Source organism: Chinchilla lanigera, unplaced genomic scaffold (genome assembly GCF_000276665.1).
Source record: "Chinchilla lanigera isolate Chin_1 unplaced genomic scaffold, ChiLan1.0 scaffold00068, whole genome shotgun sequence".
Lineage (NCBI taxonomy): Eukaryota > Metazoa > Chordata > Mammalia > Rodentia > Chinchillidae > Chinchilla > Chinchilla lanigera.
Window position 1 is genome coordinate 9,277,370 of NW_004955469.1, and position 15,364 is coordinate 9,292,733.

Below are 15,364 nucleotides of genomic sequence, written 5' to 3' on the forward strand. Positions count from 1 at the left end.
AGGGAAATGAGCCCCTGCTGGCACTTCCTCGATGCCAGATCCGACTCCTGGGCTCGCTACACGGGAAGGGCGATGGTGTGGCTGTGCCCGGACCTGAGTTCTGGGACCGGGTGGGGGGTGATGCGACCCACGGAGACCTGGCTGAGAGCCGCTGTCCCCGAGCTCCCTCAGCATCTGGGTCTCTCCTGCCGCTGGAGAGGCCCCACCTCTCCCTTGAATTCCCACCCTGCTGTGATTGCCCTCGCCCCTACGACAGAAACCAAAGGCTCTTTAGCATTTTTATTTAAAAAAAAAAAAAAAAACTCTGAACTCTCTCACGCAGAGAGTTCAGAATGTCTCCGGGCTGCTCCGCACCGCGGGACTGGGTCAGTTCTGGTCGTGCACAGGCCAGCCCCGGGGTGGGAAAGGGTCGTTTCTGCGCCCCAGACCCGGCAGATCACTTGCCCACCGAGTCAAATATGACGCGGTTCTGCTCGGCGCGCTCCCGCTGGCTCTGCGTCCGGGCCAGCTCCAGCAGGGTCCGCAGCAGGTGGAAAGTCAGGTCAATGGACAGTGGAGGGTCGTCCCTTCGCAGCCGCTCGCCCGCCGTTCCCGACCCCCAGCTGGCGAGCCCCGCGCGGCGCGGGAAGCGCTCCGCCAGCAGCAGGAGGAGTGCGCGGGCCCCGCCGCCCTGGCTCCGCGCCCCGGGGCTCCACCGCAGACTCGGGCCCCGGGCCCCGGCCGCCGCCGCCACCGACGTCGCACTCCACTGGCTGCTCCCGGGGCGCAGCTGCGCCAAGAGCAGCAGCCCCATCACCAGCGCCGCGCGTCCCGTCTGCCTCATGGTGCCGCGGGCCCTGGACACAGGGGCAGTGTAGGTGAGGGGCACCCGGGACAGTCGCAAGTAGCGACTCCCTTCCCCCGCACGCCCAGCGACCCGCCGAGACCCTCCGACCCTCCCTCCGCGGGTAGCCCTGGGTGATCTGGGCGCAGGGTGCTCGCTGGCGCTGAGGGAATCTGGATAGTCGGTCGCTCCGAGCCACTCACAGGTTGTCAGAGAGCGTCTGCGGTGCAAGGCGGAGCTCCAGGGTCTGTGCCTCGGGGCGGGCTGAAGGCGTCTTGGGGAGCACGGGGTATGTCCCAGGACCGCCGCCAGCCTTATATAGCGCCAGGACAGCTCCGTCTGACGTCAGCGGAGAACATGCACTCATTGTAGAAACAATGACAGCGGCAGCTCCGGGTGCGAGTCCCGAGGGACGCTCCACTGGACATTGGACCTCATGTCCCTGGGGCCAGAGCTGGAAGCGGAGTGGAACGCAGGCTTGGCCATAAAGATTGTCCCAGGACCCACGCGTGTCCACAGCTCTGCTTAGAACAGCCAGTAGTGACCAGGGCGAATCCCGGGGTTTCCACTTCTCTGCTCAGGAACTGTAGGCAGGCCCGTGACGCTGTCCGTGGTCCTGACCCTGGCTTCCGAGGCCAACGCTGCGCCCCTCCGGCCCGGTTAGGGCCCAAACTACCTATCAGGTTCTCAAACTGAGGCAATCAGGTGCGCGCAGCTGGCACTCCGCCAACACCATGGATCCCACTAAAAGGCCTCTGCCTCAACTCAAGTCTCCCAGGGTCCTGGACCTTGTTACAGACCCAGAATCTAAATTCTACAGCCTTGCAGCTGAGGCACCATATAAGACAGGCTCTCCAGCTTCAGACCACAAAAGGCAGGTCCCTCTGTTTTCTGAGTTCACCAGAAGTGATAGTTTAGCAAAGGTCTACTTTCCTCTTGGGAGTAACAGAAGTACTCTTACACGTTTGGCCTTCTAGTTAGGATCATTGGGGAAGACGTAAGGAAACTGGGTTCAAGTTTCTACTCAGCCACCAACTCCTGCCGTGAATAGGTCACTCATTTTTATGGACCTCAGGGTCCGCATTTGTAAAAGATGACTGGGCTTTCCAGCTACAGCCACGGTTACAGTTTTCACAGGTCTTACTCAGGACCTCTGTCAGTTCTAGATTACATATTTATTCATTCATTTATTTATTTATTTTTATCTTTTTGAGACAGGGTCTCACTATGCAGTTCAGGCTGGTCTTGAACTCACTTTGTAGCCCAGGCTGGCCTCAAACTTGCAATGATCCTCCTGCCTCAGCCTCCAGAGTGCTGGGATTACAGGCATGTGTCACCATGCCTGGCTTAGATTACGTATTTATTAACATATTAACTGAAGTACTATACATATAAAGCATTTGAGGGATCTCCAAAGATACCAGGGAGGAAGGGTTACACTAACAGACGTGTCTATGCAAAGGGTAAAGTGGCCTTTGTTGGTATGTGGATGTAAAGCTGACAAGGTCATGTGGTTCCACAAATGTTTACGGAGTGCATCCCACACATGTGGTGTGACAGACTACAGTCCTGCGCTGTGACACTTCAGTCAATGACAGACTACAAATACAACTACGGCTCCTTAAAATTATAATGGAGCCAAAAACCCCAGGACCCACGCGTGGGTCCTGGACTGGCACGGTGGCTGCTACAACATCACAGTGCAATGCATCTTCCTGTGTCTGTGGTGATACCAGTGGAAACAAAAATGCTGTGGTGCCAGCTGTATAAAAGCACAGTATGTACAATTATCCACAGTACGTAAGATTTGACAATGAATAACGATGTTACTGGTTTATGTATTTGTATTTATCATAATTTTAGAGTGTACCCCTTCTTATTAAAAAAAAGTTCACTGTACAACAGTAGGCTGTTAGGCAGGCAGCGGCCTCATACATCTTGAGTTTACTGTCTTCTGTTTGCATCAAGAGGTCTTGCTGAGGAACTGACCTATGGCACTCAGGTGTGTGTAAGGACCACCATGCTGTGCACACAGTGCTGCACCTGCCTAATGGTACCGTTCTCAGAATGCAGCCCTGGCCTCAGGTGCCTGTGAATGTATCATAAAGGCCTCCCTGATTTCAGAAGCGGTCAGGGTACATTTCAGAGTGAACTGTGCCATTGCAGAGTGCTCTGACCAGCAACCCCACCTCACAGACACTGATCTGTAAAACTATGAAAAGACACAGCATTTCAGGGTCATGGTGTGCCACTGCAGTGGGAATGATACAGCGGGGCAGGGTTAGAGCTGATGTGCCTTCCAAGACAGGTAGGAATTCCAAATGACAGCAACACATTGGACAACGGCCAACCTAGCAACAGAATATCATTGTGAAGGAGAGGATGCAGCTGGGCTTGATGGCACATGCCACAGATGAGGCTACACAGGTTCGAGGCCAGCCAGGGCAACTTAGCAATGTTCTGTTTCAAAATAAAAACATAAGAAGGGCTGAGCACATAGCTCAGTGGTACGGTGCTTGCCTAGCATGTCCAAGACCCTGGGTTTAACCCCGTAGGGAGGATAGAGAACAGAGAAGGGACAGCATAGGGAAGTGCAGTAGAAAAGGAGGGATTGCCCTGAGCATTTTCAGATAGGGATCTCCTTCCTTCAGCCCCAGTGGAGGGGCTGCACCCTGGACTAGAAAACAACTAGGAGCTCAGATTCTGGTGCTGTCCTTAAGCTCTGCCTCCAGGATGACAGCCTCAGTGGTTAACTGCTTCCAGCAGTTCCCCTTCCAGGCATGGCTGCCAATCACATGCCTGCCCAGGCCCTCTCTCAAATACAGGGCTTAAACCCAGGGCTTTGCATGGATGAGCTACATCCCTCCCTCTTTTTATTTCTTGAGACAAGGTCTCACTACATTGCTAAGTTGCCAAGGCAGGGCTTGCACCTTCTTTTCCCTGAGGTGCTGGGGATCAAGGGCAGGGCCTTGCACATGGTAGGCAAGAAAACCACCACTGAGATACAACCACAGCAAAGTAGTGCCTTTTTTTTTTTTTTTTTCATACTGGGAATTGAACCCAAGGCCTTTGCACTAAGCTACATTCCAGCCCTTTTTATTTCTTATTTTTGAGATAGGCTCTTGCTAAATTGCCCGTGCTGGGCTCAAACTTGCAATTCTGCTTCAGTTTCCAGAGTGCGAGGATTATAGCACAAAGTAGCACCTTATTTATCTTAAATTAAACTTGATCTGGTTTCAAAGGATGTTACAAAGGATCTTAATGTTTAGGATTTGGTTCATAAATCTGTGTTCTCTTTAGTTATATAAATTTTGACCATGTCCTCTCTGAAAAGTTTCTCTCTCTGTGTCTCTCTCTCTCTGTCTCCTGTTTGGTGTTTTGAGTTTGAGACAGGCTCTCACTATGTAGTTCAAACTGGCCTTAACTCACTCTGTAACTGAGGCTGTCCTCAAATTCATGGCAATCTTCTTGCCTCAGCCTTCCAACTGCTGGGATTACAGGCACTGCACCACCACACCTGGCCTGAAAAGTTTCATATTTTTCCCTGTTCTCAAGACTACTGCAAGCATTTTAACAACTCATCTTGAGTTGCACTCCATTTTTTATTGCGGTTCAGCAATGACCTTTTATTATGAGGGCAAAATAATATTTTGCAGTGAACTAAACTGACAGAATTCCTACTTGACATTTAGGTCTCTTTCTCTTTTTTTTCCTCGTTACTACACACTGACCTCAGGGCCTTCACACTGAGCTGGATCTTTAGCCCTCACTGCCTTTTTTGAGAAAAAATCTCTTGCTAAATTGCCCAGAGTAGGCCGGAACTACTGATTATCCTGTCTCAGCCTCTCAGAGTGCTGGGATTACAGGTGTAATCCCAGCTAGGTCTATTTTTCTGTCTAGCCCAGGGCTGTGGAGGCAGGAGTACAGATTATAGCAAGGTCAGTGGGGAACACTCTGGGACAGTTTCTATAAAGGGTTGAAGTTCTGAATAAAATGCATGGGAGTTCGAAGAGCTCTGACCAGGGCAGTATGTGCTGGCTTCAGGGTCTAATTTGCTTACAGTTGTTGGTAATGTAGATCTTTGCGGAGGGGGTAGGGATCTGTCATACCTGTAATGCAGGGGGACCAAGTAGAAGTTGGCTAACTGCACAGCAGGCCAGAGCTATAAGAAGAGAAGGTGAACGTAAGTTGGCTGCCTCGCTGATCAGGGCTCATCACCCTGCCTGGCCCTGGCCCGTTTCTGCACACAGACGCAGGCAGAAGGGGAGCACCCAGATGGGAATGAGAGCAATGCCAACAGGAGAACCCAATTAAATCCTGGGGCATTTCTGGACTTCAGGAAGCAGGAAAGCCATGGAGGAGGGGTCAGCTCTTACATAGTAGTTGGTGATGAGGGCATCAGGATAATCCTGAGGAGACAGAGAAGGAACAAGTTAACCATGGACTGCCAAGCAGCGGCCACCTCCAAGCGTAAATGTCCCATGTGGACTCTTGTTCCCAGAGCACACTCCGGCCTCACACTCCACTTGCTCTTCTTCCTCCCTAGCCTGGGACTCTCCCCGTATCTCTACCTCTGCCCACCTCCTTCCTCTGGGGCTGCCAGCTTGCCAGCGAGAGAGCCACTCACCCGCTGCAGTTTGGCCCAATTGTCCTGGGCCGACAGTCCATTAAGTGTCCCTACCAGTGGCAGGAAGCAGCCTAGAAAGCACGGAGCAAAGGCCCCCTAGGGAAGAGAAATTGAAGCTCTGTGAGAACCCCACCACCCCCACCAGGCTCACCCTTCCCAACTCCCTTCTATGTCTCTCACCTGGTCCAGCAACATCTTCTTTAGCGCATCCAATTTGGTGGTGCCAGGAATGAGCCGGTCCAAAACCTTGTACCATCCTCCTACTACAGGACCCTGAAAGGAAAGCCTAGATATAGGAGCAGGATGTCATGAGGGGCACTTACCTTTTATATAACAAAGCTCCTCCCCCAGGTAGCAGAGATTAAATCCCAGGGAGAGGCACAGACACTAAGGCAGAAAGAGAGAAGCAGACTGGCCTAGCTGGAAGAGGCCAGGGGAAACTGCAGGACGGCAGAGGATGAAGACCTCTGCTCCGTGCCCTGTAGCCCCACTGTGGACAGAACTTACCACAAAGCCACAGCCCAAGCACACCATGGTCCAGGTCCGGCGTGTCTGGTGTTCCCGCAGACCCCGCCTCTCCACCAGCTGCTGTGAGATCATGTCACCCAAGCCCATCAGGGACCCTGTGCAGGGTACGCAGGCAATGTCAGAGCATCTCCCAAAAGGTAAGTTACTGACCAATGAGATTTTGGCACTCTGAGTCCCAGGGCTTCATTCTGGGAAATGACAAATCCCTTTCTGCTGCCCAAAAGCCCTCCTTTCTTCAAGGATAGTGACACCTCATGTATGTCTTCTCAAAAACTAGGATGAGTACACCAGGAATCAAGAACTCTACATTAAGCAGTAACGGGAAGTCAGGACAGAAACTCCAAGGAAGAAGAACCCTATCTGGCTGGGCATGGTGGCACACACCTGTAACCCCTGCACTCAGGAAACTGAGGCAGGAGAATCCCTGTGAGTTCAAGGTCAGCCTGGGCTACAGGCAAGTTTTTTTTTTTTTGCAGTACAGGGGATTGAACTCATGACCTTGTGCTTGCCAAGCAGGCACTTATGCCACTGAGCTATATCCCCAGCTCCTATAGGCAAGTTTAAGGCCAGGCTGAACTACATAGTGAGACCCTGCCTTAAAAAAAAAAAAAAAAAAAAAAAAAAAAAACAAAAAAAAAAAAAACAAAAAAAACCCAACCCTATCTGTCAGTATGAAAAGGCCCTACCAGACTCTTTCATTCAAACCCCTTATCTTAGAGATGTAGAAACAAAGGGCTAGGATCCCACGTAGCCAGTGCTGGACGACAGTGTTCTTCATCAATCCCACACTGTAAACAGACCCATAAGCAGTGCTGTTTCTTTTCCCCAGTCCAGTGTCAGCCTCAGAACAATGTTCTTCACCTTGGTCTGGGGGTCCTCAGGGATAATTTTTTCTAAAACACAAGTGCTTGAATGGCCCCATGAGGGAAGATGACTGGTTGAGCTGGTAAGAGTTCCCAGGAGGAAGAGTCCTGGCTAGCAGTAGCACAATCAGCCAGACGCAGGCTCCCCTGCTCATACCCTTGGATGGAGTGGACAACAGGTATTAGAGCCAGTTTCCCCAGGGCTTCTGTTCCCACATACCCGCTAACACTCAGCGCCAAGTAGTCCTAGACACCCACACCCAGGAAGCAAGACAGAAATTGTCACCATTTAGTTACTGTGGTGTTGAGCAAACACACACATACAGGGCCTCTCGGGAGAAGCCACATGATCTCCAGCTTGCCCATCTAGCTCAGTGGGTAATGAAAGCCCCTCCAGCCCCCCTCAAGCCACCACTGTCCCTGTGCCCTCAATTAGCACTGGACAAACACATCCTTCAACCCCGTTCTTGGCCTGGAGCTAGCTCTGACGTCCGCACTGGCACTCACTCCTCAGCTCTTCCCCCACATCCTCTGCACAGCGAGTCCCTGAGCAGCCTTGTCAGAGGCAGCCCTGGAGATTGGGGCGCTGCAGATGGGCACTGAGCAGCTCTGGATCTCCCTGACTCTGGGTCCAGGTAACAATGCCTCACCTCCCCCTGAACTCCCAAAGTGGGCCTTCCCCGAACACTGTCAAGACACGACTTCCACAAGGAACAGGATAGAATCCCACACACTTTTGTTCTCTTCTTGCCTACCACATCTGACCAAGTCCCTGGCAGATGCTCAGGAAATAAACAAAGGAAAAATGTCAAATGTACCACCCCGGACAACAGGACTGCTCTGAAAAAGGCCACTTAGTTTAGGACTCAAAGCTTAGCCTGAAGAACACTGTGCTCAGAGTGTTAGGAGTATGGGGAACTCAGGGCTCCCTCCACACCCCTAACAGCACTTCATTCCCCATATTCTCTCCAAAAAGGTGGGGTCACCAGCTATACTCCCAGGGAGGACAGGGAGCTGCCACAGCCATGTGTAAAGGAAAAGTAACCCGAAGAAGACTAAAGGCACTTCCTCCACAATACCACTGCACAGTACCCACTTTCCTTTTTTTTCCTTGCTAAGTTTCTAAGTAGCCCAAGCTGGCAACTCGCAATCCTCCTGCCTCAGCCTCCCAGTGTGTTAAGATTACAAGTGTGTGAAATCATAGTCAGCAGATGAAGGGACTTCTTACATGAAGGGAGTAACAGTCTGACAGTTCTTTGGTCAAGTGATAAAAGTTTACAAAGGCCAGGAGTGGTGGTGCACACTTGTAAAACCAGCACTCAGGAGGCTGAGGGAGGAGGATCAAGAGTTCAAGGCCAGCCAGGGCTACACAATGAGTTTGAGACCAGCCTGAACTATACAGCAAGACCATGTCTCAAAAAAACAACAAAAAAATAAAGTTTACAAAGGTCTCTCACCAATAATCCCAGGACTCAGGAGGCTGAGGCAGAAGGATCACCACAAGTTCAAGGCCAGCATGGGCTACATAGTGAGGTGAAGGCCAGCCTAAACTACAGTGAGACTCTGTCTCAAAAAACCAAAGGACTCTCACACATAATTGTCAAATGTCTGGGAGGTAGGCTGTCACATCTTCATCTATTGATAAGGACAGTGTTTGAGAGATGAGATGACTCAGTAGGGAGTGAAACTGGGACAAACCCAGGTAGGGAGCAAGGCAGCCTCAGCACAGGCTTGAGGCAGGATCAGAGGCCAGCGGGAGCCAGAGGTTCCTGCATTCCTCTTCTGCAGGGGGTTTCTGTCCAAGCCAGACCCCCAAAGGGCCCACTGTAATGGTTTAGATCTGAGGTGTTCCCCTAAAAGCCTCATGTGTTTGGAAGGTGATTAGATCATAGGGGCTCTATGCTCATCAGTGGATTCTTCCATGAATGACTTTGTAGCTGAAGCTGCGATTACAGAGTGGGCCTGGTTGGAAAAGGAGACCCAGTGCAGGTCACTGGAGGTGTATCTCCCTCCCAGGCTCTTCCTCTGTTTTCTGGCCTCCACACCTTTAGCAGCTTTTCCTCTGCTATGCCCCTCTGCCACAGTTTCTGCTATGAAGCCTGCTGAGCATGGACTGTGATTGTGAGCCCAAATAAACCTCTCCTCCCTTGAATTGGGGGTGCTGCGGAAGAGGAATGCAGGAGCCTCTGGCTCCCACTGGCCTCTGATCCTGCCTCAGCCTGTGCTGAGGCTGCCTTGCTCCCTACCTGGGTTTGTCTTGTTGATGAGGAAAGTGACTAACACAGCAAAGATGCTTCCTGAGCTAAAGTACTTCTGTCTTTACTCCCCAAGATTCCACCAACTCTGATCCTTGTCACCTTGTGGGAAAGGTAGGCAGCAATATTCCTGGGAAACAGTCAAAGAGAGGCAGGTGTTTTCACTCTTCATGCCTTGCCAAAATCACACAAAAGGCAGAGCTGGAATGAAAATCCAAGTCCCTGACCCCACCCTCCTGGAAGCTTTTGGTCATTTAGAAAGATGGATACTGGGCCCCAACTGTGTCCATTAAGCCTGAAGGTTACTATTCAATAAGGCAGCAGGAGGAGGAGTAGGGGATATGGTCTCTAGACCCTGCCAGGTCTGTTCATTTCAGACCAATAGCACCTAGGAGTTTGCCTTCTGTCCACAGACGATCAGGACCCCTGGACCTACAGTAACTCCATATGGTCTAAGGCATGATCCAAGCAAAGAGCAAGGCCTACATTTCTGGCCCAAGTGACCCTTTGATCAAGAAGAACTCAGATGTTCACATCCTCATCCTACCTTCCCCAACTAAGAGCTCAAACACAACCAAACCATCCCAGCCCCTTGGAGACCTGGACATGACTGGTCTGAATTTCCTACTGCTTTGGCTCCCCTCTAGTGTTTTGACTTGGGAGTTGGGGCATGGGGCCTGCAGACACATAACGCCCAGAGTCCTGATGGGGCAGGGCAAAGGGCTACTGGACAGTGATGCTCCAATGCCAGGCTGGGCATGGAGCCCAGCAAGTAGACACTGGCGCAAGTGTGACATCATGCCCCTGGGTAGATGCCAGTTCTCATACCGTCACTCCCCACCAGATCAGGGGGCAGGGGAGGGGAGCCTGCCTCTTCTAGGCACAGATCTATTTGGGACCATCCTCTTCCCACTAATTGAAAAGCCCCCCTTTACACACTTCAAAGGCATGAGGCACGAGTGGAGGTGAGGTCCTTATTTCCCCTATTTTTTTTCTCCACTGTTTTTTTTCTCCAGTGGGATTTTTGTTGTTATTGTTGTTTTGTCTTTTAGAGACAGGGTCTTGCTATGCAATTCAGGCTGGGCTTGAGCTCACTTTGTAGCCCAGGCTGGCCTCTAACTCACAACGATCCTCACACCTCAGCCTCCTGAGTGCTGGTATTATAGGCGTGCACTACCACTCCTGACTCATTTTTGTTGCTTTGAGACAGGGGCTTTACTATGTGGTCTAGGCTGGCCCTGAACTGTCAATTTCCCTGATTCAGCCTCCCTATCCTTGAGCTCTTGGTTGACCAGCTGTGCAGAGTCTTATGTGACTCTACACAGAAGAAAATGAAGTGTTAACAGAAGATAGGCAGAGGGGCAGGAAGTGGCTTCTTGGAACCAAGACAGGAAGTGTGCCCTTGAGCACAGGAGGCTGGGTCGGCCGGTAGAGATGGTTACTGGTGTGGGGCAGGCAGTGCTGCCAACTCAGAAGCCTCTACCATTAACTACCTGCCTGGCTGCAGTAGGGGCTTGACCAAGCCCAGGGCCCAGAGGGAGCTGAAGCCCAGCCACAAAAGGACAGAGCACATCCTCTGGATGGGTCTGAGTGCTCTGCTCACTCCTGCTATTGACCTGTCCTAGTGCTAGAAAACAAGGCAAAATGGATGGTTCTGCAGCTTGTCAGGTGTCTAAACTCAGGGCAGACTGGGGACTGTGCTCAGCATGGTGGGACCCCAACGGTCTCAGTCTGAAGTGCAGGGCAGGACAGTAGCCAGTAACCCAGGTTTGATGCCAGCTCTGTCACTGACCAAGCGACGCCTCAGTTTCATTTTCAGTAACATCAGGGGCTGGACTGGGTGGTCTCTAAGGCCTGCTAACTTCATATCCTGGCTTACCTCAGACTCCAAGGAAACCAATGACTGCAGGGGCTTAGCTGCTCCTATGGTAGGATCAAGGTGGCCTAAGATAGAGGGAACTGGGCCCTGAGCCCACTGGAGACTGGAAGGGGCCTGGAGAAAGGAAGAGACAAGGCTGACTCAGGCTTTGCAGAACACACAGCCATCCTTTCCCCAGGCTGCCCTGTTCCTGACTTTGGCCTGGCCAAAAGTGGTGTATTACACATTTTTGTTGAACCATTTTAGATCTTGATTCACCTACGCCTTGCTCCAGCCATTACTGCAGTTCAACCTGACAGATCCTTGTTTCAGGCCATGCCAGACCTGAGGCCTCACCCCTGATGCCTCCAGTGACTATGCTTCTACAACCTGGCCCTGGGGTGAAACTTTGACCAATGTGGGACGGAGGCTGATGGATTCTCTTCTTTTCTCCAGAAATGACTATTCATCCAGACTGTTCTAAGAAATATATCCAAGAGGTTCTCAGTCCGTTCCAAGGGATTGAACAACCAGTAGTCTCTGTGGGATTACTTCCTACTCCCTAACCAAGTACCTGCACATAAGCTTCGTGCTCTGCTTTTTGGAAAAAAAGAAAAAAAAACAATCAAACAAAACCAATGCTGAGATACTTATACATGTTCAGATTTATGGTAAGTGGAACAAAACCAACCCAAACACCACTATAAAAAGAATAACTTGTTGGCCAGGAATGGTGATGCACACCTATAATCCCAGCACTCCAGAGGCTGAGGCAGGAGGATCATTGTGAGTTTGAGACCAGCCTGGACTACAAAGTGAGTTAAAGGCCAGCCTGAACTGCATAGCAAGACCCTGACTCAAAAAAAAAAAAAAAAAAAAAAAAAGAATAGCTTGTTATGCCTGGGTTGCCAATGATCACACAAAGGACCAGCCTCTTGAGCTTCTAAGTTTATTATACATTTAAAAATCACTGGGGCTGGGGATATGGCTCAGCAGCATAAGCGCCTGCCTGGTAAGCGCAAGGTCCTCAGTTCGATTCCCGCTACAAAAAAAAAATCAGTCTTACACTGATCCTGTGAGGTTATATAACTTAACTCAAGTTTTAAATGAAGACACTGAAGTTCAAAGAGGTTTACTGACTTGTAAAGTCAGCTATTAAGTGTTATAGCTGTGAAATTTAAATCTTGGTCTTCTAACTCCAATTCTGAAATCTCTATCATCTAGTGTGATGAGTGTTCCTATGGGCTCACAGCAACTACTGTGCTGGGGTCTAAACCTACGGTGCTAAATTCGCTTCCTCCCTTAATTTGTAATTTTGTCCAAGTACACTGAGTAGCAGGGAAGGAAAATTATAAAAGGTTTGGAAAGTCTTCCAAAGTGCTAGGAGGCCACAGGTTGCTCCATGGTTAAGCTGGGCTGAGCACAGCCTTAGGAAGACAGAGGGTATGGAGCCAAAGGACTCCAGCATGGAAAGACAGGAACTCCAGTTCAGCCACATGTCTGTACTTGGGCCCCCTTGGAGCTTTAGTTCCTGCCTTTGTGAGCTACAGAGCCCTTGGTAGGGAAATACAAGGACTACTCTTCCATTTCTGTTCTTTTTTTTGTTTTGTTTTTCTCCGGTACCGGGAACCGAACTCACGACCTTGCGCTTGCCAGGCAGGCGCTTTTGCCGCTGAGCTAAATCCCCAGCCCCCTCCATTTCTGTTCTTGATGGCCATGAGGGGGAATCTTTTATCTGGCAATAGGGATGGGGCCCTGAGGGAATCTGAGGCTGGGCAAATTCCCAGCCTGTCGGTTCCCATCACAGCCACACAGTCCAGCATGAGTCACTACACACGCAGCCAGGTGAGTCATGCAGGCTGGTGGACATTCTGAGGACAGGACAGGAGGTGTTAGGGCACAGGAGGCTGAAAAGCGGCCCACCAAGGGGCAAAAGAGTCCATCTCCTTGCTAGCTATGCAGTGAAGTTTCTAGTGCTGATGTAGGGTTGTCCCAGTAACAGGCTACCTGTTACACCCTGGCTTTCAGTAGCTCCTCTGCACTTCCAACAGCTCTTCCCTGAAATCCACACTCCTCGTTAGAATACTATTTCCTTCCTCTAAACACAAGCAAGACCCTATCATAAGCTAATCACTTTTGGCGCCACCCTGAGGAGCAGGGGCATTATGATCCTTCCCTCTACAAAACTTACTTCTACACCACCTCCTCCATCTTTCCTCTTTTACCACGGTAAAAAAAATGCAGGAAGGGCCAGGGATATAGCTCAGCAGCCCAAGTACCTGCCTGGCAAGCCCAAGGTCCTGAGTTTGATTCCCGGTACCAAAAAAAAAGAAAAAAAAAAATGCAGGGAAATCTCTGAGTTACCTTTGTGAGGCTGCTACTCAATCATTTGATTTGGAGTGAAAACTCCAAGTATATTGTTTGGGGATACACACACGAGTAATAAACTGTAAGAAATGCAAAAAAAAAAACAATGTAAACAAAAGTCTGGAAAAAAGTGGTCATCTCCTGGGACATGTGACTCAGGAACAGATGCTCAAGGGGGTCCCAAAGCTGGATACTGACACAAAAACGCTCAGTTTAAACTGAAAATACATGTCTTCATTCTTTTGTCTATTTCTTAGTGTAAAATATTAACAAAAATATCTGTGTTGAATTCAGCACTTAGCAGGTGTGTGAACCAATGTAAAATCAAGTAATTTTAATACACAGACCTTTGTGGGGTACTTTGACACAATGCATATGGAAGTGCTTTGTATAACATATTAGAGGAGGAGTATTCTTTTAGTTTTCCAAGTTGGGACCTCCCACGGCAATGCCTTTATCTTTAAGAATGGACTGCTCAGCTTTTTGTCACAGGGAAGCCAACTATGCATATCGTTTAAAACAGCCTTGGAGACTCACCCTCCAAAACAGAGCAGCTTGGGATGAGACAATTGTTCCAGGGGCTAAACGCAAGCAGGTAATGATAGAAGTGCCATAAAGTGTGACTTTGCCTTCCAAATCAGCCTGCTCTGGTCCCGAAGGGACACTCACCAGCCGTCAGGACCTGGACTTTCCACGGATGAGCAGCCAGGGCCCGCTGGTATGCCCGCCAGAGCGCCATGCCTCCTGTCAAACCGAGAGGAGAGGGTCATTGCCACTGCCCTACCAGCAATGAAAGGTGCCTGCCGTCCCCTGTGCCCACTCCCTCCCCTTCCATCTGTCTTACAGAGGCCTCCGGAGGAATCCTTCCCGGAAAGCTCCCTCTCTGCGGGTGGCCTTAGACAACTGGGGAGGAGAGACGTATGGGCAGCTATGGACTCACAGTGGCAGCCACCCCCAGACCCCAGGTCTGAAGTGGGGCTTCCCAGGGACCTCCCGCCCGGGCCGAGACACCCACGAGGTCATGATTATTCTCGCTTTCACTCAGAGCCTGGGTCCCCAGATTCACACTGAGTTGGAACTAGCCCGCATCCTTTCTGAGTACAACTCCACAACAGAAACACAGGCCTGTTCACTGCCAGGGCCCTGAAGGGTCACACGCGCTTTGGTCGCACGTGGCGTGCGGGTCTCTGAACTGGTTACCGCGGAGCACCAGCCACCCACCCGAGCTCCAGCTCGCGGAGCGGTCCCGCTCACCTGACCTGAGGGCCGGGAACTTCCGGAGAAAGCCCCGCCCCTTCCGCCCACGACCCTGGGTCCTTTCCCGCCTGGTCCTGAATAAACGTCAACTGAGGCACTGATTCCAGTGGAAGGCGGTTCAGCTTCGTCACCCACTCTGTGAGCGGTCTCCTCTTCCGGGGGGAGCGCGCCACGCTTTGGGGTGCGACCGTTAGCCAAACCGTCCCCTGGATCCCACCTGTGTCACCTCTCCCGGAGCGTCCGGCCTGCCAACCGTGGTCCGGACCGCCCCACGCCCCCAGAACTAAGGTCCTGACCTTCACTGTCTCAGTGCTAGACGCTTAGGAATTGTGACAGTTCGGTGCATGCACGCGTTACTGTCTCTATAGTCCGTTAGCCTCAATTATGAGCTTTTTTTTGTTTATATTTGTCGTCTTCACTAGTTTTGCCCACAATATTCTCTTTAGAAACGCTGCATAACAGTAACTTGTATAGAAAATTTCGAATTATGTAACTTCAGCGGAGTTCAGGCGCTGGCCCTATAACGCGCTGGGTGTCCTTGTTCATCACTAGGCTCAAACTACTTAAGGTTTTTCATCTGCGAAGGGGGTTGCACTATCTTTTCAAACTGGGCTCAATTCTAGAGAATATTTATGGAAGAGAGCTAAAAGGGGGAGCACTGCTACAGGTTCTTCTACCTCAAATGTTTTAAAAAACATAAACTAGGCTGGGTGTGAATTTCATGAGAGACTGAGCCCAGCCAATTTAGCCAGACTCTGTCTCTAAATAAATACTTAAAAATTAGGA

General features: G+C 50.7%; 2 protein-coding genes across 12 annotated transcripts; both read right to left on the reverse strand.

Annotated features, from left to right (window-relative positions):
* Window positions 1–267: 267 nt before the first annotated feature.
* On the reverse strand, window positions 268–1,272 carry Ucn (urocortin). Its single transcript, XM_005400488.2, has 2 exons — window positions 1,027–1,272; window positions 268–836 (listed from the first exon to the last, which is right to left on the reverse strand). The coding sequence occupies exons 1-2, from the start codon at window positions 1,188–1,190 to the stop codon at window positions 437–439; spliced, it is 564 nt and encodes a 187-aa protein (XP_005400545.1). The 5' UTR covers window positions 1,191–1,272; the 3' UTR covers window positions 268–436.
* Window positions 1,273–2,170: 898 nt separating this feature from the next.
* Window positions 2,171–14,643, reverse strand: Mpv17 (MpV17 mitochondrial inner membrane protein). 11 transcript variants are annotated; one of them, XM_013522603.1, is made up of 10 exons: window positions 14,543–14,567; window positions 13,859–14,065; window positions 13,319–13,401; window positions 10,976–11,089; window positions 5,958–6,073; window positions 5,631–5,723; window positions 5,451–5,546; window positions 5,200–5,232; window positions 4,933–4,985; window positions 2,171–3,283 (listed from the first exon to the last, which is right to left on the reverse strand). In XM_013522603.1, the coding sequence occupies exons 5-10, from the start codon at window positions 6,063–6,065 to the stop codon at window positions 3,175–3,177; spliced, it is 492 nt and encodes a 163-aa protein (XP_013378057.1). In that variant the 5' UTR covers window positions 6,066–6,073; window positions 10,976–11,089; window positions 13,319–13,401; window positions 13,859–14,065; window positions 14,543–14,567; the 3' UTR covers window positions 2,171–3,174. The 11 variants fall into 11 exon arrangements, with proteins under 11 accessions (XP_013378057.1, XP_013378058.1, XP_005400540.2 ...); XM_013522604.1 differs by lacking the exons at window positions 13,319–13,401; window positions 14,543–14,567 and adding an exon at window positions 14,576–14,595; XM_005400483.2 differs by lacking the exon at window positions 13,319–13,401.
* Window positions 14,644–15,364: the final 721 nt, after the last annotated feature.